A 25,744-nucleotide genomic window follows, 5' to 3' on the forward strand; every position below is an offset into this window, starting at 1 on the left:
TCGGCAGGAAACACACGCACACACACACACCCCAAGTCAACGGAGATCATTCTGACCTGAGTACTAAGGGTTACAAGAGAAGCAGTAAAACACCCTCAATCCAAAGACCACACCTTTCCTAGTACAGTTGCCCCCTGAATCACAAGAGTTTGAACTGTGTAGGTTCACTTCCGGGCAGATTTTTTTCAATAAATATACTGGAGACTCTTTTGGAAATTGCAGCAATTTGAAAAAATATTTTCTTTTTCTCTAGCTTACTTAATATGTATAACATAGAACATGTGCATTAATTGACTACTTATATTATTGGTAAGACTTCTGGTCAACAGTAGACTATTGGTATTTAAGTTTTGGGGAATCAAATATTACATGTGGTCTTCAACTGTGCAGGGCTCCATCTCCGACCCCTGCATTGTTCAAGGGTCCACTGTACAGTGAAGGAAAAGCCTTTGAGAGCTAGTGAGGAGGAGCCTTCCCAATCTTAGAACCACCTTCAACATAGTAACAGAAAATATACTTTCCTTCCTCCAAAGATGCCTTCTGCTTGCTCCTCAATGTGTTCAAAGTCAAGAGCACCTGAGAAGTTAGAGAACACACTTTCAGATGCAGGAGGGTCATAGACATGCTGCTGGCGAACATCTCCAAACACAGTCTTGCCTCTGACCACAGATGGATCTCACATTTTTCCAGAATCTTATATTGCAAAGCTCTGGAGCCAGGTCAGCCCAGATCACACTGCCCAATGGCTTTAGCGGGCAGCGTTCCACACTTCTGGCCTGGTTTCCACTCACCGCACGAACTCATGTCACAGCAAACGAGTGATCTCATTTCAAGGACACTCAGGCCCTGATGGGTGGATTATTTCTGCCACCAACCCTTCCCCTTATACTTTCCCACTATTTCCGGTATGGGAGAAAAACTTCCATCATGAATGAAAGTTGCTAGTGGGTAGTAAGTTTTCTTGCAGAGTTTTGTTTGGTTTGTTTTTGGCATTTCATGTAACTACAACACTAGAACCCTCACTGTCTTATGACTAAGACACTCCAAGAGGGAAGGAAACAAGATCTGTCCCAAGGGGATCTGGGCTCTTTCAATTATTCCCTGGCCCCAGAGAATTAACTCTCAGGATCTCATTCTAAAATATGATAATCTTCAAAAACATTCACATTTTACCCTTTTCCTAGAACGTACTGTTGGATCCCCCATTTTCATTAGACCCAGGTCTCACTCTCTGGCTGAAATCCCATTCTGGAATCACTAACCTGGTACATTACTTGGCCCCTCTTGGCTGCTGCTTCCAGAGGATGTTTCCGAAGCCTGGGAATTGCTTTCATCAAACTCCCGCTTAAATATACATAGGAGGCAGGAGATCCTATAATCCAACCTCACATTCAGAATAAACTAGAGATTCAAGTGGAAATGGAAACAGATTGGTTACATTAGCATACCACCTGTAGCACTTGGCCAAGCCACTAGACTCTGGCTGGGCCTGGTATCTGCTGCATCAATTACCTTAAGCACTACATGAGCCAAATATTTGGCTTAGATTTCAACAGTCTCTTTAACAACAGACTTTCATGGGGTATGTCAAGGCCGCCTGCAGCACCTTCACTTACAAAGTAAACTTCAGTATCCCGGCAATTAATTTAATAATTGGAACAGTAAATCACTCACCCGGAATTCCATCCTCTATAAAACATTATTTTATTCAAGCAAGTACTGAATGCCAACTCTGGGCCTTGAAAAGGATGAAGTTGGTTGCTTCTAATTTAAGAGAACTGGCAGAGGAAAGTAGGTTTTACTACTGACAGTTAGCTTGGTGCATATTTTTTATTTCTGATTGTTTCCTTTGATGTTGATACAAACTCTTGGGCTTGAGTTTTCTCTTCTTTCATTTTCTATGTTCTCTTGCCCTCTACTCAAACACCAAGTCACTTTTTCCATGATTATTGGTAGAGTCAAGAAGATTGACCACCTGGCACTGAGGGCCGTACTGACACCCTCCCTCCCATCCTCCCCTGGTCTCGGTCTTGCCCTCTTGGTGACCTTACCCAATCCCGGGGCTGTCACCTTTCCTTGGCTTGCTTTCCAAGCTCTTGGTCCACGTTTCCTACTGTCGATGGACATCCTACTTGGTGCCTTGCCAGATTCTCAAACCCAGCATTATACAAAATGTTAACTGTCAGTCCTGCCCAGTTCTCTCACCCTCCGTCATCAGCAGGACTGTCGATTCCTCCCGCCTGCATGCACACACCTAACCAGTCCTGCTGGTTCCACCTCCCCCACTTCTCATGGGTCTTTTCCCAACTGTCATCTACCCCTGCTGACATCCTCATTATCTCCTGCCTTGGCCATTAAGGAACCAAATGTACCAAACCCACCTCCCAAAGGGGCTGATTTTCACGTCAGCCCCCATCAGCTCTGGCTGACGGTTACCTGGAGTATTTCAATGATCTTCAGCTTGGTGTCCATGACCATGATGTCCTCCTTCTCCGGCTCTGCCTGCTTCACGTTGCCTTCAGGGGCAGCAGCCATGGGCGTCACAGGCAAAAAGCCGCCCCCCCGGAGCACCACCTGTGTCATCAGCTCTCCGACGCCATGGATGGACCGCATCACATTACTGCCTAAGAGGGGCCAGGGCACACCTCGGTCGTGACAACATCCCTAGAGAGCGCTCTGAGGCATCTGGCATGGGTAAGGGGCTCTTCAGGACAAACTATGTAATGTGTCCCTGTTCTGATACACTCTCAGGACCCTAGGGACCTGGAAAAGTTAGTACTCATCAAAACCATGGGGCTTCAGGGAGTAGTGTAAAGGGAATGGGCTTTGAGGTCCCCAAAGAGCATTTCTGTATATTAACTCGCCTGCAGAATTTTATTGTTCGCCTACTATGTGCTTGTTGCTGTGCACAAACCTAGGGAGACAGGAGTTCACAAGGCACACATCTGGGGCTGCTACCCGTGGCCACTGGAACTTGAGCACTGCATTATCTCTGAGGCTGTTTCTTCATCCAACATGAGAACAAAGGAGCCCAATGACAAGATTAAATGGTAAATTGTATGTGACGTGAGCACGGGACCTAACAGGTGGTAGGAGGTAAGTCAACGTGCTGCTTCTGTTGAACAATCCATTCATGAGTACCTTATAGGTGCCTACTTTGACCCGAAAGCAGAGGGAAAAATAAACATAGAAAGGAAGATTTTCCTATTCACAAACTGGAAATAGGCTAATTACACATAAATCTGGCTTTATCTCATCATATAGTAATATAACAATTGAGGTCCTCATGACAATATTGAGAATAATGATCAGAGATGTATTTTTAAGACATAAGCATTCAAGTGGTTAGGTAACTTTCAAATGGTTCAGCAAACTATAGATGCATATATAAATATAAAGGAAGTACCGCAACACGTTAACAATCACTGACTCTTTTGTCACGGGTCTACTGGGTGTCCACTGCTCAGCTTTTCTTTTTCTTTGAAAATGTTCATAAGAAGAAGTCGAGAAACAAGGAAAGGACATGACAGCACACAGTGAAGTGTGACAAGAGCAGGAAGAAGAGAGCCAGGCGGGCTTGTCCTGCCTGGGTACCATTACACCTCCTTCCAGCTGCCCCACATCCTTCTTACCTTTATTCTCTTCTCCTTTCGTCATTTTGCTAATGGGGAAGATTGTCGTCACGTGCACACAGTCGAGTATAGCCAAGAGGATTTTGGTTAAGCGGAGAAGGTCAGAGAAGTTGTAGAAACCAAAGTATATGAGATTCCTAGCTAAATTTACGACCTGTTGTATTAAAGGGAAGAGAAGAAGATGGTTTTAAATACTGTATCCTTCAGTGCCATTTCATGTTGACTAGTTTATAAATGACTGACTCTGACCTTCCTTTACTGTAAGGGAAGGCATGTTTTGCTTACAATTTTTGATCAAAGTTTATTCTGTTTCATAAGGAGAAAAACTTAAAAGTAACCCTGCAAAGCTACTGATCTGCTCTGATGACAGTTAATAAGAAAACAGACTGAATCATGTGGTCTGTGCATCTTCTCAAAGATAATACAGGGCCAGCCAAGTTATAACCAATAAGGACACAGATAACAACACTGTCATCTAGGTTATAAAGAAATATAACTTTCAAAAGGAAAAGTGGCCTCAAAGAGAAACAGTTTAACTCAAAGATTATAAGGATTCATGTCCTTATCAATCAGTGTCAGATCCCAAGCACAGTCTGTTTTTTTCCTGCCATTTTTAATATAATGTACAGAGAATATAAAATGTTCTATCATTTGACATGACTTAATTCACCCTGCATATTTCTTCTAAGAGCCTAACTACCATTAAAAGCATAACTACCATTAAGCTATTATTCTGCAACCACACTAAGCTGAATTCCTTTTACTATAAAAGCAGAGTGTCACGATAAAAAGCACCATATGTGAAAATAATTTTTCATGCCCCATACAAAAATGACCACAGAAGAGCAGATAAAACACAGAGATCATTTTACCATAAGTTACCTCAAATGTAAGCTTATTTTTCTCCTTATCAGAGAAAGGAAATCTCTGACAAACCACGTCTCGTAAATATTCCTCCACAAATTCCATGGTCTGAGCAAACCTCTCCTTAATTTCATCTTTGGAGGTCCCACTACTATCATAGCTAAAAGGAAAGGAGAAAGACAAGGAAATGAAATTTCAAGGATTCCTCAGTAATGCCTTCGCTGGCGGCTCAGCTTCAAAAGCCAGTGCTGCCCAGTCACCCGCCCCATCCCTATTTCATTTTTTCCTCCTTGGCACATATCCCCAAGACATACATATTTTAGTCATTTATCTTATTATCTGTCCTCCCCCATTAGTGTAGAGATGGTGCTCCAGTTTGTTCACTGGTGTATTCCCTCAGCCTGGCACACAGCAGACACAAATATTTGTTGAATGAAAGAGAGAAACAAGATTTTTAAAAAATCAGCATGCCATCTTTTTACATTCTTGAAGAAATAGTATTTGCCATTTGCTTAATTTTACTCTAAGCTTATAGAAAAAAGTGACTTTATCTTTCTTCTATGACTTCACTAGACTTAAACCCAACCACAAGTGGTCTGTTTACAGCCACACAGAACATTACAAATATGAGGTTTCAAAGCCACGTGAGCTATTGACAGAAGGGGCCAGGCTCACTCATCAATGGCGATCTCGGAGGGAATCTCGGACCAGAGGCGAGCATATTTCACGGGCGTGACTTGTTCCTGGGGATCTCGGTCCACGTGCATATGAAGCATGAGGCGGCAGAAGGACGCCCTCAGGTCGTAGGGCAGGTTCTCGTCAGACATGCAGCGGAGAATGAGATCTACATCCAGCTGGCCTGATATTTCGTTGATGGCCAGGTACTGGCGGTCTAGACACATCCTAGCAAAAAGGTTCAGCTGATACCTGGAGAATAAAGGGGTTCCATAAAGTTCATCAGAAATCATTGACGACAGATGGAAAACACAGCAGGACAGTTCGGATGGCCACAACTTTCAGAGGAGTGACATGTGGCCATATGAACTTATACATCAACACCCTTAAATGGCTTCTGTACCCCACACTTTGGCTTTCGTACCAAGCAGATAAACAGTCAAGCTATGCCAATAGTCACATGTGTCTACCCTGCTGCACTGCAGTACTTATGTGACTTCTTGATTCCATTTGCCCTTGTTTATTTTGCAAAATTGGAAAATAATGTTAGGCTGAAAATGATGATCTATTTCCTCAGTTCTTTTTTTTTACACAGTAAAGAACACAGAGTAAATGGTAAAGATATTGCCCATACTGAGTCTAGTTAGAGATTTAATAATACTTCTAGGATCTTATCTAAGAGTACTCTTTGACTTCTACACAAGAGTAAAACACGGTGTAAAAAGCAGGGGACTCCTTAAATGTCCTGTGCTTTCTTCTTCCTCCAATTACATGTGATTATCATTAATTTCTGAACTTGACAAGTGAACCACTCCTTCAAACACTGAAAAAGTAGACATACTTGTAATGTACAATGAGAAAGCTAAAAGCTTCCAAAGTAGTAAGTAATGACTTTCGAATTTAAAACCGTAGTTATTACCAATAAATGAGTTGAAAATATTTTCAACCTCTCTAAATATCAGTGAAATGCATATTAAAATATGACTCTACTGCACCCTCATAAGATGAACAAAAATTAAAAAGAAGCCCAATATTCAGAGTTAGAGAAAATAAGGAAAATCAAAAGTTCTCATTCATGCCCAGTGGAAGTCTGAACCAGAATATCCAATTTAGAATTGCTTAGTAGGGCTTCAAATGTGCATACTCAGTAAAATGCCAATTCAGTAATGCCACTCCTGGTGTGAAATGGAAACTCTTACACATATGCACAGATCTGAACAAGGATGTTCCCTGACATGAAAAACTACACTGTGGTGTACAATGGAATATCAAAGAGCAATGAAAACATGGCACACTAATAAAATGGAATACCATGCAGCAGTCAAAATTAAATAAATAATCTACCACCATTAATACGAATACATTTGAGACAATACAGAATAAATAGGGCAGGTGTTAGAATGGAACTCAGAGTATGGTACCATTTACACACATTTTTAAGAACAGATAAAATGCTATCTATTTTTTATGAACACATAGACACCTAGTAAAATAGAGAGGGTGGAAGGATACACACCACACACATAAAGGAGAAGGGAAGAGAATGCAGGCGACTGCCAAGTTTTATTTATTTTATTAAAAACGCCACAGTCACTTTGCCATCTTTTCTTCCTTTTTCTTTTCAAGGTGTTTACTGGTTCTCTTCCCTTTGCCTTTCCATCCCCTTCCCTTGAGGTGGCAGGGCCAGCAGGCCTCAGATCTGGGAGCAAGGAGACCCTGGGGCTGGAGGAGGTGACCAGCAGAGGCAGACATTGAGCCAACAGGTGGGTATACCAGGGGAAACGCCAGCCAGGTTCTCACTGCCACAGATGGGAGTTGTGAATACGGAAAGGCCAAGGCCGGAACAACCCCATGGAACAGGGAGTAGGGATGTGGACTCAGGGATTTTATTATGTATTTGTATAGTACAGAAATAGGCAGGTATGCATATATACATATACATATATATATAATAGATACATGTGTTAATACACACACAAGCCCTAGCTCTGTCTGCTGAACTTTTATGAGACTGGCACTATTTTCTGTACTTTGCAGATAAAGAACCTGAGGCATATTAGTGAGAATGTTTGATATCTTGATCTGGACGATGGTTACATGAATATATATAGATGTCAAAATTTATTAAGCTGTAGACAAAGATTTGTGCATTTTCTTATATGTACTTCAATATAAAAAAATACTTTTTTGAACTTATTTAAATTAAAAAAAAGAAAAAGAAACTAGGGCATATATAACTTGACTGAAATCAGAAAAGCTAGGAAGTACAAAGATCAGGATTTGAACCCAAGCCATCCGACCCCAAAGCCTGACTCCTAAGTATTGCACTGTCCATACAGGTGACATGCTGGTTAAGGACCAACTGTAACCAGGAGCTTATGTACTGATGCAAACTCTTTTTTTTTTTTTTTTTTTTACCTAGTCACATTCAGATACCAATTTACGAAGTATTGATGAACTGTGCACTCTAAACTCCTAAATTACACATCTGTCTTTTTGCCTCACAACTGGATGACACCTTGGGACTCCCTGGAGAAACTGACGAAGCAGCCCTGGTGGCCAGCACGGCCCCCGCTCACCTGTAGTAGCTGAGCACATCCCGGTCTTCCTTCTGCCCTTCCTTGGCATCCTGAGCCAGCTCCCGGACACTCTTACTGCGGACCTCTTTGTTGCTGTCCCTCCAGAACAGCCACACCTCCTCCTCATCTTCTCCTGCCTCCAGAGCATTCTCTCCGGTAGAAACACCTTCAAATTCAAAACGAGAAAGAACCAACCTGGAAAATAACAGGAAGGGACAAGTCATTATGTGTGAAATTCTTGCTGTTCTCTGATCAGCCATAGCAATGCACTGAAACTGTTTCTCCCACTGGCAGAATCACAAAGAGCCAAACATTAACTTATTACTTTCTCTATGGTTCTCAACCAGGGAAATTTTGCCCCCCACCCCAACCAGAGGGCATCTGGCAGTGTCTGAAGACAATGTGTCTGAGTGGGAGGGATACTAATGACACTGAGTGGGTAGAAGCCAGGGACACTGCTGAACACCCCGCAGTACGCAGGACAGTCCCCTACAAGGAACAGTGATTTGGGCCCAACTGTCAAAATCCTGAGGCTGAGAAACCGTACACTAGCCCAATCCCAAAATTAGGTTATATACGAGAAGTGAAAAAAAATCACTAACATAGGGCATAATTTACTTTTGGGTTTTTTTAAAAACATTGCCCATATTATTGGCACTATGCTTATTAGGAGAACCATTCTTGTGCTAAAAATGAACATTATTACTAAAACCTCTGTGGACCAATAAACAGTTTCAGATGAGCGGTCACTTAATAAGCTCTTCCCTACACTGACTCAGTATCAACACCAAATTACCTTTTATAAAATTTAAAATCGATGATCATACTTAAGAACTTTAAACTGTTAAGATTAAACCAAGTGAGTATACAATACTCCCTGGTGACTTCACTTTACTTTTAAACCAGTGTGAAAAGTGACACTGTTATGCAGAAGCCACCCTAAATGCACACTTAATTCCCCTAAACAAAACCTTTGCAAAAAAGATGATCAAAAGCCAGCCAGAGTGACTTCAGACAGAGTCTGAAGAAATCGAGGGGTCAGGTTTTATTGCTCATGAGCACAGACATCCATGGACCCACACACTGTCCATCAAGCCCCTTGCTTGTGTCTATCTTCAGCCCCCAAACCCTTACTCACTTGGTCTCAATCAGGATATCGGCGTTAGTTGGATTCAGCACAGCTTTACATATCAGTTCTTGGGTCACTGGAATTGATTTGTTCATGGACACACAGAGGTCAGAGAGGTAATCTAAGAACCTATCGAGAAAGAAAAACCAAACAAAATGCTGTCTGAAGAAACAGCAGAGGTCTGGCTCTTGGAGCCAGAATCTTCCTCAGGTAGACAAACCCAACACACCTCTGACGGAAGATGCTACATATTAGGTTGTAGCGCCCCTGCCTGGGGCCCTACCAGAAACCCGATCACCAGGGAGAAGGAAAGATGCCACTGACTGTGGTAGATAGTAAGGAGGAGTGGAAAGAAGGAACAACACAAGAAAAGGACACATAAGGAAGAGACGGAGGAGGGCCAGAAGGGTTAGGGCAAGCCTCTGGTGCTGACGGCCCGCACCGGAATCCCCGCTTGGAGTCCCGTTAGCCGTTCTGACCTGCACTGTGATTCGGGGAAGTCGCTTCCCCTTGCCGTGCTTCAGTTTTCTCATCTACAGAAAAGGACGGTGTATAAGCTGAGACGGCTGCTCTGAGAATGGAGATACTTTCCATCTAGTGCTTACTTGGATCACTCCCCGGCGCATGAGAGTGCCCCCAAGATGGTAAGGGGTAGTCATTTTTGTGACAACACTGGGGGCGCCCCAGTGAGACTGTTCACAACGCCTGTATCATAAACCATTCCCCATGTCCCATGACGTGGTGTGTACCTTATTTAGAAGGAGAAGAAAGGAGGGAAGAGAGTGAGGGGAGGGGGAGGGCAATCTGAATGAGACAGACACGATGAATTCTACATATAATACTGGGTAATAAAAACACTCAAGTAACAACTGAGTTTCCAAAAGCCTCTTACAGATGATATTTGTGGGAGGGGTGTTCTGATAATAGGGGTGCAGAAAAGTAAACAAGTGGCCAACAATTGTCATTTACTGCACATCTACTGAGTGCCAGGAACTTCACGTGCATTTATCCTGATTTTTATAACCACTCATTTAGCAGCCGAGGAAAGCAAAGTGTGGGGGAAACGCCAAGGTCACCCAGGGGGTAAGTGTCAGAGCTGGGAGTCCCCCGTGAACTCGTTCCAGTACCATGTTCTTTACAATATGCATTCAGGAGCCCCTCGAGACCTGCCCAATCAAAATCTGTCACTGGCAGCCCCCCAAAAGGAATTCTAGCAAAAAGCAACAATGACCAGCTCAGAGCCTGCATCTTAAAACGCACAGACTCCTTCCGCTGACAATCCCTGCCTCAGCCTCACCTGGGCTCCCTGTTCTTTCGCACCAGACTGACGAACGTGTCGATCTCGGCGGCAGTGATGTGTTTTTCCAGGAGTTTTCGATTATTGTGGAGCAGGGCGGTAATAGTGTCTTCAGCCAACACGTCATAGCCAATCTGCTTCTGCATGAAGCCAAACTGCTTGGCTATGTATTCCTTTCAAGGAAGAAAAGTGAGGTCAGCAGGGAGAAAAAATACAATATGATTAATCTAAAAACAAGAAAAGTAGTGACATTCTCCATTCTCAGTGAAAATTATTGCTCATAAGGGAAATGAGGGTGGATCATCTTTCCACAACTTCCTAACCAAGGGCAACAGCTGTACATGCCTTTCACAGCTTTCATTTCACTAAACCTGCCACACAAATGTAATTAAGTAAAATATCCTGCATTTATGGATAGGCATTTCATTAAGCACGTAGTATAAATTTTAATGTAGAGGCTTATTTTTCTAAAAGGTCAAAAGCTGTTTTTCAGCTCTGATTCTATTGCTAATTCAAGAGGACTTAACTGTGCCTTACTGTTCTGTGCTGCTGAATCAACACAGTTAAGCCTGCCTGGATATTTAGAACAATGTTACCCTATTTCATTCTCCATATCTGGGGTCAAAATACGTTTTGAAAGTCAAAGGGTAGCAGAGAGTTAGGAATACCTGAGCCAGTCCATCATATTCACAGAACACATGAAAACATCTTTGGCTTCTCTCTTTGGGGATCAGATGTGACGTTCCCTAAAAACATTTGACAACTCAAGGAACCTTCTTGGGAAGATGTGTTTCTATGCAAAGATATTTCCCTGCCCAAGACAGACTATGTGTTTGCTCGAAGTTCAAGTGGCCCTTGAAACTCAGTTTACATTTTTTAATTATTAGTTCCAAAATCCTAAAAATGACTCAGGACTTACAAGGTGGATATGGGCCATTTTTCAGCCCCTACTCGATAAGGCTCCGTGTTTGCGAATTTTATCAGCCTACACTATTGCCAACTGGCGTCAGATCCATAAACAACCTCGCGAGACATCCATAGCAGGAGTACCAACTAGTCTAGCCTCCTCGCGTACAAGCAAAATGTCCTGGCACACACTTCAGGCTCTGACATATTCTTATCCGAAGATGAAAGACAGAGCAGAATAAAAGCTCTTTGGCACAACCTGAGTCTGGTATTAATGCTTTGCTTTACTAGACATAAAGCAACCATAGAGCTGAGGCAACCTGCTCCGATTAATGACTGCACCATCACAGGTACATGACGCTTGATATATAAACAACGGCAATGGCCAAGTAAAGGTTTTAGAGACACTTGCTCACAAGGTAATATCTAATAGTTTAGAGTAACGGCTTAAGAGCAACACTATCTTTAGGAGGACCAAAAAAATAGCTAAACTGTAGAGAAAGGTTTAAAGGCCAGATATAATGGCAGTCAAAAGCTTAAAAACAAAAAGTCTCGTGTCACACAGTGCAGGAACTGGAGTCAAGATTATAACATGCACGATTCTGTGCGGCCGCAACGCTCTATGTCACGCAGGGTGTCTCAACCTCAGGAATACTGATTTTCTGGGCCAGATAATTCTGTTGTGGGGGGCCTGCCCCATATATTAGTGCAGTCCAGTAGCATCCTTGGCCTCTACCCGCTAGATGCCAGTGGCACCCCCAAGCTGGGACACTCCAACAGTGTCCAGGCATTGCCCGAAGTACCCTGTGGGACATAATTATTCCCAGCTGAGAACCATCAAATGAAACGATGTAGTTCTCAGATTTCCTTGGAATCTCCGATTGTTTGGAAGCCCCAAGAGGTCAGGACATTTATTTTATGGGGAGAATGGATTATGCATATGTCTATGGAGGGTGGTAACATGATGACTTAGAATGTCATACAACCTGAGACGGGACCAAAAAAAGAGAACGTTAACTAACAGCAGAGAGGGAGGGTGTGGAGGGGGCAGGAAGACAAGTTTGTGCTCTATCTTCAATATAAGCACATGGTATCATTTCCCTAAGCCTTAAGGGAATGTGCCATTAAAAAATACTATAAATGTAATAATGTGGGAAAAAAAACACAACAAAGAAATCTCATTGAAAAGTGGCTGCAGAAGGGGAATCCTTGGGTATCCTTCCTAAGGATGCTGTAATACATCTTCTTCCCTGGATTGCAAAAAAAACTGTTTCCTTTCTAGGAGTCAGCATAACCATAAACTATTCTCTAGCCATTAAATACATGTATATGTAACACTTAAAATTCCTAGGTGAAATATATGAACTTCAGGGGGCAAATGCTGATCACTTCCCATCAGTGCTTAATCCTAACCTGGTTCTTCCTGTAGTCCTGCTGGGAGTGCCTCAGGACCCTGTAGCAGAGCCGGCAGATGTGTCTGAAAGGGGCGTGTCTCTGGTCCCCAAGCTCTTCCAGTCGCAGCATTGGGCCATCGCCACAGTCTGTGAATGGTGCCTGTAACAACTTGAAGATCTATTTGTGAAAAAGTAAGAGTAAATATAGCCTTCACTTCGAACGCCAGTGGCTAACCCTCTGCCTGGAAGTAATACAACCTCAAGGGTGGCTGGACAATGTAGGGAAGTCTTTCTATCCAAACACATCAATAGCCTGCAGACTGCATTTACTGTTCAACTGGGACAGGCCACCCACTGAATTCAGTCCACCTGGACCTTACTGGTCCTTAAATACTGGAAAGTGCAACGTTGAGACTGGTGGTTGAGTACAGACTCTAGAATCAGGAGATTCGAGGTTGAAATCACACACCCTTATTACTTGCTAGCAGTACAGAACAGTTGAGGTAACTTTTGGTGTTCTCATTAGCAAAATGGAAAGAATAAAACCTAGCTCACAAGGGTATTACAAAGACAAACACAGATAACAACTGTTGGTTGTATAAGTACAGTGCTCAGTGAAGGTTCCTGCCATTGAAGCAGATCACTTTAGCCCCTCAAGGAATTGCTATTGTGAAAATGAACATGGGAATTGAGCCAGAGGTCTGTTATGGGAGTCATCACATGAAACTGCTGGGCAGAATTTATTCCTGGACTAGAAATCCTTATTGAAATGTGATGAAGTGGTTAATAAATTTTGTCTATCATTGACTGATCGGAGAAAGGGTTTCTTATATCCCAAGTTCCTATGCAGAATTCTGGGACTGGTAATTAATATGTTTTTCTTCTGGTTTCAGTGGTTAGGAATTTCCATGCCAAGCTAATAGCCCAATCTCCAATAGCATTAGAGAACTGTATGTTCGCATTTTGATGGACTTCAGCTACACCAGACTTTTAACTTTCCTCCCTATAATTTGTCTTTACACCAGTTTATTTAAATTTGTATCAGATAATACCACCTATACATTTCCTATAAGCCATTACTCAATCTTTATGGTACGATTTCATGATGATTTACAGGGGTTCCTATAAGAGTCTAGACAGACCTTGGTTTATAAAATACTCCAAAACTCCCAGACATATGAAATAACCTTAAGGACACACAGCACTTGATATTATTTCTGAGAAAATAAAGTTGTCAAAGAACTCTTTTTAGAGTTCCTCACAGGTGCATTCTCACATAGTTGATATTCACCAAGCATGTTTCCAAGGGAATTGAGCTATCAAGCCCTGAAGTGACTTAGAGGAAACTCAGATGTATATTATTAAGTGAAGGAAGTCAACATAAAAAGCCTACATACTGCATGATTCCAACTGTGTAACATTCTGGAAAAGGCAAAATTATGGGAGCAGTAAAAGGATCAGAGGCATTGGGGGAGGGAGGGATGAACAGATGGGGACTTTAATGGCAGTGAAACTACGCTGTACACTATTGTAAAGGTGACACATGTTGTTGCACATTTGTCCAGGCCCAGAGAATGGACAAGACCAAGAGTGAACCATAATGTAAACTACAGACTTTGAGCAATTCTGATGTGTTGATGTAGGTTCATCAGTTGTAACAAATGGTGGGGGATGTTAATACTGGGAAACGCTACGTATGTGTGAGGGTAGGCGGTATATGCAAACTCTGTACTCTCCACTCACTATTGCTATAAACTTAAAACTGTTCTAAAAAGTAAAGCCCATTTTTTAAAAAAAGTCAACTGATCAAGCCTTCCAGGCGGGAATCACCCATGTCTCTCTCCAAGAGCAGCAATCGCAATGATTTCTTACAAAGCCAACCCCACTTGTAACATCTCACTGACCTGCTTGAGGATATTCTGTTCCCTCATCAGCTTCTGCCGTTCTCTGTTGGGCTTGGAGAAGACCACTTCAAGCACATCCTGACCAGAGTTCGTTCCACCAGTGACAAAATAAACCAAATCTTCCAGCAGCTTGGTTACAGACCTGAGGGGGAAAGACGCTATTGGGGATGGGAAATGTTTGCCATTTGGCAGGCTAGAGGCCTCCCCTTGGAAGCCTTAGGCCTAAGGAACAGAAACAGCCCCAGTCTTTCCAATTGCCCTGAAATTGACAACTGAGGTCAGTTACTAGAAAGAATGAAATACAGACAACACATTATTGTCCACAAAAGGATTATCACCTTCACAAAGTTTTAACCATCAAATTGTATTTCAGGTGACCTCAACCCCTGACATTGAGTGAGGTAGCTCCAGACACCAAGCTGGAGACAGAGCAGAGATAGATCTGTACGACTTTAGAGACCTTCAAAAAAGTATATGTGGTTCTTGAAAACAGGAGTCGGAGCCGCCCACAAACACTACAGTCTGCTACTCTCCTACCGAACTGTTGAGAATCATCATTCCCCCTCAGTGCAAGGGGTTGTAAAAATCCACAGTGGGTGAGGACGCGTGTGTCTGGTTCTCGCAGGAAACCCTTACCTTCTTTCATTCTGGGTGATGGTGCCCTTCTCCAGCTTCCCAGCTATGGAGCCCAGCACCTTGCTAGCATCATTGGCAAAATCCAGGTCCCGAACCTCAGCAGGAGATACTGGAACTATGGCAAATGCTTCCTTATCCTCCTTCACAGGAGAGGTGCCAATCTGAAACGCAAGATGGTCTTTGTGGGGCAGACTCTTGGCTGAGATATTAGGCAAACATCATATTTATGGGACATTGGACAATACAAACAGCTAGAATTATGACACAGTTAAAATCACCTAGACAGAAAGCCATCTAGAAGGAAGTACCCCTAAACTGTTAACAGGTGTTACCTCTGGAGATTGATATTGTGGGGAGCAGAGGGGCAGGAAATTGGGCACTGCTATCATTTTAGACCTTCATTTGCTACAGGGAGCAGGTAAGACTCTTAGAATTCAAAACATGTTTATAAACACAAAGAGAAAAAAGAAAATATGCAAAATGGTAATTCTGACTCTAAGGGACAGTATTTTAAGAGTAGATATTGTGCCATTCTTTCAACTTTTCTATATACCAGATGATGCTCATAGAAATAGAAGAAAAAGTTCCAAAAACCCTCCCTCATCACTAAAAGAAAACAAAATTACATGAGATATCATTCTACTTTTTTAAAAGAAACTCCTGTGTTTATGTATTTATGCTCTGTGATCCTGGAGAAGGTGGGGAAGGAGAGGTGGGCTTCAGGGAGGGAAATAGAAGGGCTTGGGAGAACTTTCAAGAAATAAAAGTATATTAAATACACAGAGAAATAAATGAATAATACAGATTGGGGAAAAGTAACCAGGTATCTGATTTCCTCAAGGCACAGGCAAACATTCCAACAGCCAAAATCATCCTTCAGACAGACATGAAATCCAGACAATGGCTCAACCTTTAGGGCAGAAGCCATGGAATAAAATTAAAAAGGTTCTGGTGATTTCAAAAGCCTGGGCTTGCTTTAGCCACGTCCCTTGGAGAGAATTCGTTCATCACATTCAAGTTTGTTCATGACCACATTCTTGACAAAGCAACGGACTTCACAGCTCCCTAACCCCCAATCTGCCCTCAAAGGAGCCCTTTCATCAAGAAGCATGAGACCCAAGGGCAGGCAGCCAAGTTCCGGGACTTACTTTCAGCATCACGGGCTTCTCTTCCTCCTTGTCAATGGGGATATTTGTGCTGTGAACCCAGGTATTAGTACATAGGTGTCTGAGCCGGACATAGGAGTTTCTAAAGAGGAAAAAAAAGAAGGAGCTGGGGGACGGGACTATTTAGGTTCTCTATAATCACCAGCCTAGAATATATTCTGTCAAAACAAAATGGGATACTGAAATGCTTCTCTACACACTGGGCAAAATATGAACTTAAGAACAGAGAGTTCTTTACCAAGATGAATCCTGATGTATATACAATAGAAAATCATTCACAGTGACTGACACTGTTGTGATATGCGGTGTTTCTCTAAGCAAGGTCATATCCTGTGAACGGGTATCTCGGAACTGAGCATGAGGTGGAGTAGTAAGAATTTCTTACTGAGTTTATATTAATGCTTATCATGAGAGATGATAAAGCAGTAACTGAAATTTTCACGTGGACCAGTAAAGCAAAATTTAATGAAATTCCTATGAGAAAATATGAGTAAATCTTGAGGTGGGGAAAGCCTGCTGAAGCATGAAACAAAATACAAGATCCCTCAATTTTAAAAGTGAAGGATAGATGTATCTAATTAGTAGTTTAAAATTTTTAACTTCCACACAGCACAAAAATATGAGCAAAGCTGAAAGAAAAATGACAACCTGGGAGAACAAAAGAGTAGCACATAGCATAAAAAGCCTATTAATCCACATATATAAAGAGATCTTTAAAATAAATAAGAAAAACATGGATATTGGATATGAAAATGGGACAAGGACACAAACCAGTAATTTACTGAAGCAATTCAAATGGCCAATAAACATGGAGGTACACAGTACCTTAGTACGCAATTTACACAAATTACGACAATATGTCATTTCATTGTATCATATTCCAAAGATCTTAGAGACTGATATACCCAGTATAGACAAGAGCTTAGGGGAATGAGTGCTCACATTCATGGTTAGAGTGTCAACAGGTCAAACTCTGGAAGGATGTCTGGCACTTTGCATAACGTGTAATATGTATCTTTCCACCTAGCAATCCCTTTTTTAGATTTCTGCCATCAGAGATGACAGTGCAGGTTCAAACCGAGCCACACAGTGTCCACCAAAGCATTATTTACAATAATAAACTATTATAAACAATCCAATGTGTCAATAGTGGATTAGTTAATTATCATACATACAATAGAATATTATAGAGGTATTTTCAGTGATGACAATCAATATTCATTTACATGGAAATATGTAAAGAACATACTGCTGAGGTTAAAAAAAAGTTAAGAACAGCTTATAATGTCTTTTACGATAAATTATATTTAGGTTATCTATGTGCCCAGAGACCTGAGATGATATAAACCAAAATACGAACAGTAGTCAACTCTGAAAGGTTGCACTTTATGTGAATTTTTCTTGCTTCTGTGTTCTTCATGGGGTTTTAAAACATTTTTGTTGTTTCTTTTTACAGTGAGTACAGATTTTGCAATGTTTTTCAATTTTACTTTTCTTTTAAAGAAATAATAGAAGTAAAAGTTCAGTTCTTGTGCATCCCACTGGTAAAAGAAGATAAATGTATGACCACCAGTGGTAAGTAATGGGCGATGTACATGAAAAGGCATTAAGTTGGGAGACAGTCAAGATAAATACTGAAGGACCTTTAGAGGAGATCAGGGAGACTTCAGAGAGTCATGAAGTTTCTTGTTACAGAAAACTTGAGTGGGAACTTTAAACATTGGGGAGACTGGGGCAGCACGGAAGTCATTTGCATTGATAGGAATTTAGAATGGGATCCACATGGGAAAGAGGTGGGGAGGGTACACATCTTCTCAGCAGATCTCTGCCTTCTGTCTCCCGTCATTATAACTGTCTTGAACATTACAAGTAAGGCAACCAGTGAAATTTACTTTAAACTAGCATGAATAAAAAGTAAACAACGTGAACAAGAAATTTGACAGAGATTTACAGTTTTTTTTCCCAAGTGATTTGGACTCATTTTCTTATTGTCCAAGTATAACCAAAGCTCCTTGTAGCTTAGCTTTAAGTTGGATGGTTATAGTCCATAGAGTTCTATGTCAAATTACATGTAAAACACAAAGGGCATCTATCAATTCAGCTGAAGCCCCATTCCCAATCCTTAACTCAAAAGCCGTGATATTGGGACAATTACAAAAGAGCCACAAAGCTGAATGCTCTCCCAATGTTCATTTAATGCAACTATTTTGCATATGCTGCAATTTTATTATCTTATTTAGTATAACAAGGATTTGCCATTATCCTTTTCTATGTAGCAAGGATTCTTCTAACCAGTGACTAGGACAAAAATTCCTTTGCTGATAACATTTCAGGGACCTTCATATAACTACTCCTAGACTCCCTGATTTTCAAACAAGGAAAACTTACTGCAACTTCAAGATGGAAGGAAATGAGTATACTACTCCTGAAGTCTTTCATGCCTTTACACAATATGGCTCTGAGGTTACTGGTTAAGGGCAAGCATGGATACAAAATTAAAGAGCTAAGATCAAGTCTGAGGTCATCACCGGTAGTGAACATGCTGGTAGATCATTGCCAGACACCTTCTCCATAGTGAACACAAGGCTTCCCTAGCTTGTGAGTTTAGAATACATCTACCTAGTAACAACTGACCACTAAGAGAGTTTTTCAACAAAGAAACAGTAATGAATGGAAGGGATAGAGAAACAGGGGTCTCCAACCAGAGAAAGCTGCTTGGCCAGCTGCCCTAGCAGTTTAACTTTCTCTTCCCACATGACCATGGGGGATTTCCACCCACTGTGGGATACAGCCAGCTAGCACCTCATTCCTCTTCCCTGCAGCCATGCCTTCTGTGGGAGCAATATGATTCCTTAAATCACATGGTTCTGTTCTTAACTATCCCTTACCAACTAAAACATTTAGCATACAATATAAATGTCATTTCCTTGTCTTCTGGGAACCTCAAAAGATTCAGTAAGTAACTTCCAGAAAGAGGATGCAGCACATGGAAAATTACTTAAACCAAAATGCAATTGTGTTCTACAGACATGTACCTATCTAGGTAATAGGAAGGCAGGCAATGGGAAAGGAAGCTTTCAAAAAGCTGTCTACCAAACAGCTACATGTAAGAGAATGAAACTGGATCACTGTCTAACCCCATACACAAAGGTAAATTCGAAATGGATCAAAGACCTGAATGTAACTCATGAAACCATAAAACTCTTAGAAAAAAACATAGGCAAAAATCTCTTGGACATAAACATAAGCGACTTCTTCATGAACTTATCTCCCCGGGCAAGGGAAACAAAAGGAAAAATGAACAAGTGGGACTATAGCAAGCTGAAAAGCTTCTGTACAGCAAAGGACACCATCAATAGAACAAGAAGGTACCCTACAGTATGGGAGAATATATTCATAAATGACAGAGCCGATAAAGGGTTGACAGCCAAAATATATAAAGAGCTCATGCACCTCAACAAACAAAAAGCAAATAATTCAATTAAAAAATGGGCAGAGGAGCTGAACAGACCATTCTCCAAAGAAGAAATTCAGATGGCCAACAGACACATGAAAAGATGCTCCACATCGCTAGTCATCAGAGAAATGCAAATTAAAACCACAATGAGATATCACCTCACACCAGTAAGGATCGCCATCATCCAAAAGACAAACAACAACAAATGTTGGTGAGGTTGTGGAGAAAGGGGAACCCTCCTACACTGCTGATGGGAATGTAAATTAGTTTAACCATTGTGGAAAGCAGTATGGAGGTTCCTCAAAAAGCTCAAAATAGAAATATCATTTGACCCAGGAATTCCACTTCTAGGAATTTACCCTAAGAATACAGCAGCCCAGTTTGAAAAAGACAGATGCACCCCTATGTTTATCGCAGCACTATTTACAATAGCCAAGAAATGAAAGCAACCTAAGTGTCCATCAGTAAATAAGTGGATAAAGAAGAGGTGGTACATATATACAATGGAATATTATTCAGCCATAAGAAGAAAACAAATCCTACCATTTGCAACAACATGGATAGAGCTAGAGGGTATTATGCACAGTGAAATAAGCCAGGCAGAGAAAGACAAGTACCAAATGATTTCACTCATATGTGGAGTATAAGAACAAAAGAAAACTGAAGGAACAAAACAGCAGCAGAAGCACAGAACCCAAGAATGGACTAACAGTTACCAAAGGGAAAGGGACTGGGGAGGACGGGTGGGAAGGGAGGGATAAGGGTGGAAAAAAAGAAAGGGGGCATTACGATTAACATGTATAGTGTGTGGGGTGGCATGGGGAGGAATATGCAACACAGAGAAGACAAGTAGTGATTTTACAGCATCTTACTACGTTGATAGACAGTGACTGTGAATGGGTATGGGGGGGGGGGCTTAGTGAGGGGGGGAGCCTAATGAACATAATGTCCTTCATGTAATTGTAGATTAATGATACCAAAATTTTAAAAAAAGCTATCTACCCTACTTCAAGTCATACTTTAAAGTGATCTCAAAATAGATCAAAGACCAAAGTGTAAATAGCAAAAGCTGTGAAATTCTTAGAAGAAAACATTGGCATAAATCTCTGTGATCCTGGATTAGACCATGGTTTCTTAAGAATCCCCGAGCATAAGCAATCAAATAAAAAAGAAACTGCACTTTGATAAAATTAAAATCTTTTGTGCTTCAACACACACCATCAAGAAATTCTATAGGATGGGAGAAAATATGTGCAAATCATGTATTTGATAAGGGTTTGTATCTAAAGAACACTTAAAACTCAGTAACAAAAAGACAACCCAATTTTTTAAGTAAGCAAACAATAATGGGCAAAGGATCTGAATAGACATCTCTCCAAAAACAATACACAAATGGCCAATAAGCACATGAAGAGATGACTGACATCATTAGCCATCAGAGAAATGCAAATCAAAACCACAAGGAGATACACACAAGTAAGGATCGCATAGAAAAGGACAGACAGTAACAAGTGTAGGAGACAATGTAGAGAAATTAGAACCCCCTATATGGCTGGTGGGAATGTAAAATGGTACATCTATGTTGAAAAGCAGTCTGGCAGTTCCTCAAAAGTTTAGACATAAAGTTACTGTATGACCCAGTAATTCTACTTGTAGGGAGAGCCTCAAGAGAAATGAAAACTATATCCATACAGAACTGTGTACACAAAATGTTCACAGTAGCATTATTACATAATAGTTACAAGGAGCCAACTACCCAAATGGTCATCACCTAGTAAGTGGATAAATACAATAAAGTAATAACCACTTAATGGACTATTATTAAGCAATAAAATGAAGCATTAATACATGCCCTATAATAATAATACATATTAGATAAGTATGAACCTTACAAATACTAAGTGAAAGAAGCCAATCACAAGAGTCCACATAATACATGATTTCATTTACACAAATGTCCAGAATAGGCAGACTGACAGAGAAAGCAGATCAGTCTAAGGCTTGGGGCAGAGCATGGGGAAATGAAAGAGACTGCTGATGAGTATGGTGTTTCTTTCTGGGATGACAAGATGTCCTAAAATTGCGATGATGGTTGCCCAATTCTGCTAACCTACTAAAAACCACTGCACTGAGCACTTTAAATAGGTGAATTAGATGGTATATGAATTATGCCTCATTGTTATTTTTTAAAAAGGCAATCTAAGTCAGGGGTTCTAAATCTGGATTATGCAAAGCTGTGCACATAGTTGGGGTTTTCCAGGGGAACATTTCTAGCTTTCCCCAGATTCTCAAGGAGTGAACAACCCAGCAGGGATTAAGAACCAGTGATCATGTTACTAAATGCAGTGAAAGGCCTCCTTGCATTTTAAGGCTCTGTGTGGACACTGCCTTACATGTGCCACTCTGAGAGGGACAGGAATGGCACCCAGCACAGAAGAAGATTCTCCTCTAAGATCTAAGATTTTGGGGTCCGTGTTGAGACTTGCTGACTTATGACAAGTTGCTTCAACTTTGAGCTTCAGTTACTTTATCTATAATAATAATAATACCCATATCACAAAGGTCCTCGTGAAGATGAAATAATGTAACACAAAAAAAGGGCTCAGCATTGTATGTGGCATGTAGTCAGCCCTGAACAAAAGTTAGCCATTACTAATAATACTGGTGCTGACATTGTTAAGCACGGGCTTTTGTCCTTTTATAGGATGGTTCTTTCCCCTGCCTTGAAATGCATGCTTATGCAATAACCCAAAGAGCTAAATTTAATAAAATAACCAAAGAATACTAGTCTGACTCCTCCATGTTTTCAATACGATATACTATGTACTCAGGGAATTTCAAATATCCCATTTTCTGGAGTTGTTTTTCAACTGTTTATTCAACTGCTCAGGAGCTCTCTCAGGTTTGGGAAGGAGAAAGGAAATAAAGGAAACTAAGAATATGGAACTCCTTGAGCTTAAGGTTTGGCTTGCTTACCTCCATACGGCGTTTCTTATACAACCACTGAGAAATCCTAACTGATGAGCCATTAAAAAAAATCTGAACGCTGTTTCAACGGAGAGCCAGAACAAACCCTTTATGGAACCCTGTGCAAAAGCTGCGAGAAATGCACTCATGATTTGGATTCCAAGAAACCCAGCCGGGTCACATATGCTGGCCCGGACTCACTTGGGATAAGCCATTTTGGAATCGTACCTGGGGACGAGGCTATCCCCCCCACGGAGAGTGGTGGGGTCAAGCTCAAAAATGGAGGAGATGTCGCTGCCTTCAGGCACAGACACCAGCGAGTACACCATCTTTTCTTGGGCATTTCGCAACCTGCTTCGAGAGGCGTCCTGATCAGGATCCACCTGAGGAGGAAAAGCCATCATGTCAAGGATTCTGTGCGCCAAACCCTTCCCAGTATTTCGTGCTGTGATCACTGCACAGTCCCTGGTAACAGGGAGGAAACGATTGTGAACGTCGGCGGTTGGCAGGAAAAGCACCACATTTTGAGAGCAGCCACTGAAGAGGATAACCGGCCACCCGTGCCAAGCATCTTTACATTCAACCTCCTTATGTTGCAATAAAAATGATCCAACAGTGCCAGGTTACAATAACAGATGTCCGTGTTGGTAATGAACGCCCTCCGTAGAGATGCGTCCGTCTGTGGTAGTTGGCAAAGGGGAGAAGCACTTTTTGAGAAAACTTACCCTGTGGATTTGGTTATGGGTTGCTGTGTTAACCTAGAGTGAAACTGTCCAGCAGTAACATGATACAGCTACTTCCCAGGAGAAAAGCAGTAACGTAAATGAGCCTGAATCCAAGCGATTGCAAGCAGTGATCCCAGCGTGGCCAAGAAAAATATTCGAGGAAGTCAGGGCAGTCCTGAAAAATGCGTCCATAATTAAGCAGAGCTGCTGACGACAGTAGAGGGAAGAAAGGGCCTCTCTGGCTGCATTAGGGGTTTGGCTGAGATTGAAGAAAATCTCTGACAGTGAAGGCTAATGAATAATGATGAAAACTTTCCTGAGGAACTTGTAAAACACACGCTACGCTCCAAAGCCCACCTTCCCAGGGAGATTTGAGCATGTTTAGTTCAGCACCTGCCAGTAGGCTCTGCAAGTTCTCTCGGTGCCGTGCCTCTACATGCGACTACTTTTCATTTTTAACATCTTTGCACGATGACAACATCCACGTGCATTTCCTGGGAAAGCCACATTTTCTTTGTTACTAATTTGCTCTGCTTAGGTTCTGGGACTGCTTCCTCCCCAAATAGGGAATGGAGAAAAAGAAATCAAACCTAACAGGCCAAAGAGAGAGCATGAGAGAATTAAATTCCACAGGGCCTGACATCAAGGATTGCAGCCGGCTTCATTAGTTCATCAGCAGCCCCAACTTTTGTCTGTTATTTCAAAAAAAAAGGAAGGAAAGAAAATATAAATGGTTCTTATAATACCCAAAACGTTTCTCCTTTCTCCATGTGCTGTCTCCTCTAACACCTTGCAGCTCTACCTGAACACACTCATGACCCGTTATTCCAGCTACACCGAAGCAGACTCCCCTGGGGAGCACCAGACCACTTCTACAAGCTCAGGCCAGGAGAAAGAGCTTCCAGAAAAGGCAGCATTTGTCCTCTTCTAACTACTGGTACCTGCAGAGTGCTCCACACACCACTTTCAGAACAAACCTTGACCTGATGCTGGTTGGAGACCTAGGGCTCAGCTACAGGCTGGCAGTTAAATTTCAGACCTGCCAGAATTCTAAAGAAAAATTAAAATTGCATTACGTCCAGGGTCTCCAGACCTTTGACTGAGAACCAGCATCCTCACTTTCTTTCCACGTGTGGTCGGCATGTGCCCCCTAGTGGGAGGTAAGGCACATGTGCCAGAGCCCTCAGACGAAAGCCAGCCTACAGCTGTCCCCTCTCCCTCTGGCATCAAGCCCACGGCGAAGGGGTGCTGCTGAATTAGGAAGAACATGCACAACAAGGCTGAATGAGGTCCCAGCCCAAAAGCACAAGTGCTGGGTGCCAGTCTCAGCGAAATGTGTGACCATGAGCAGAGCAGAACGAGAGGCCTCCTCTCCCAAACTTACACGCTCTAGCTTTTCCACCCAAGTTTCCAAGCCAAGAAGAGGGCGAAGGTTGCAGGACCCTCCCAAGGCTTACACCTTCCCTGCAGAGGCCTCCACCCAGCCCTCCTGCACATGAGGACCGCCACTGTAGCCAGAGCAACGCAGCCTAGATCTACACCCAAGCCTGCCGACACAGCCTGCCATGGAGCAGCATGAAACAGGACTAAGTCAGCCAGACTCCAGCACGCTGTGAGATATGTGAGGAGATAAGACCACTCTCTCTGCTACCTCTTTGGTCCAGGGAAGATCATAAAACCCACCCTAACTCCTTCCGTGTGGCTGCTGTGCACAAATGAAGTGGTGGATGTAAAGCATGGAAAATGCTAAATCTTGTGCAACTTATGAAAATGCCATTTACTGGGAGCTCACTAGGGGCCACTTCATTTGCATATCATCTCATTTCATCCTTACAACAGGTATATCCGGCACATCTACAGATGAAGGAATTAAGGCTCAGAGAGGCAAGGTAGCTTGTCCAGGGTCACACAGCTCATAAGTTGTGGGTCTGTTATTTAAACCCAGGTCTGTCTCCCTCTCCTGCCCTGCTTTGATCACTATGTTCTTCCTCCTGCACTACAAATGCCAGGCTTTCCCTTGCACACCAACAGGCCAGGAGAGCACTAAGGCCAAAGATGCAAGTCACAAAAAGGCAGTTCTTTCTCTCAACATAAAGAGGGTGCAAGAGCTGTCTGATGAAAAATAATGCCCCTGCCAGGCCACACCTTCAAATACAAGCCACATGAGCAGGAAGCAGAGATGCTGTGTGAACATTTCCTTGCATATTAGCAGAGAGTTGGACAAGGTCTGTGTTTTCTACCTTCCATTAAATGTGGAAGGTCAGCTTTCAAAGTGGGCTCCAGCCAGGAGGGCGAACAGCAAAAGAGGAAGGAAGAGAATCCTCAGGTGTTCCCTCAAGAAGCAGGAAAGAGGAGATGAACTCCTCCAGCGAATCAGGAACTCCACTGGAACTATCCTCCACATTTATTCCAA

General features: G+C 42.1%; 1 protein-coding gene across 8 annotated transcripts in view; it reads right to left on the reverse strand.

The window, feature by feature from the left end:
- ITPR1 (inositol 1,4,5-trisphosphate receptor type 1) overlaps positions 1 to 25,744 on the reverse strand; it is a 308,099-nt gene that overhangs the window by 143,241 nt on the left and 139,114 nt on the right. For 7 of the 8 annotated variants that reach the window (XM_057507152.1, XM_057507144.1, XM_057507135.1 and 4 more), the window contains 14 exons: positions 22,835 to 22,989; positions 16,165 to 16,264; positions 15,017 to 15,177; positions 14,381 to 14,522; positions 12,496 to 12,654; positions 10,177 to 10,349; positions 8,889 to 9,008; positions 7,751 to 7,945; positions 5,172 to 5,423; positions 4,515 to 4,656; positions 3,633 to 3,786; positions 2,437 to 2,624; positions 1,263 to 1,401; positions 518 to 576 (listed from right to left, as the gene is read on the reverse strand). In XM_057507152.1, the coding sequence (XP_057363135.1) occupies positions 518 to 576; positions 1,263 to 1,401; positions 2,437 to 2,624; positions 3,633 to 3,786; positions 4,515 to 4,656; positions 5,172 to 5,423; positions 7,751 to 7,945; positions 8,889 to 9,008; positions 10,177 to 10,349; positions 12,496 to 12,654; positions 14,381 to 14,522; positions 15,017 to 15,177; positions 16,165 to 16,264; positions 22,835 to 22,989 (2,139 nt within the window). The remainder of the gene's footprint in view (positions 1 to 517; positions 577 to 1,262; positions 1,402 to 2,436; positions 2,625 to 3,632; positions 3,787 to 4,514; positions 4,657 to 5,171; positions 5,424 to 7,750; positions 7,946 to 8,888; positions 9,009 to 10,176; positions 10,350 to 12,495; positions 12,655 to 14,380; positions 14,523 to 15,016; positions 15,178 to 16,164; positions 16,265 to 22,834; positions 22,990 to 25,744) is intronic. The other variant, XM_036878380.2, reaches the window with a different exon arrangement.

This window comes from Manis pentadactyla, chromosome 1 (genome assembly GCF_030020395.1).
Source record: "Manis pentadactyla isolate mManPen7 chromosome 1, mManPen7.hap1, whole genome shotgun sequence".
In the NCBI taxonomy this organism is placed as follows: domain Eukaryota; kingdom Metazoa; phylum Chordata; class Mammalia; order Pholidota; family Manidae; genus Manis; species Manis pentadactyla.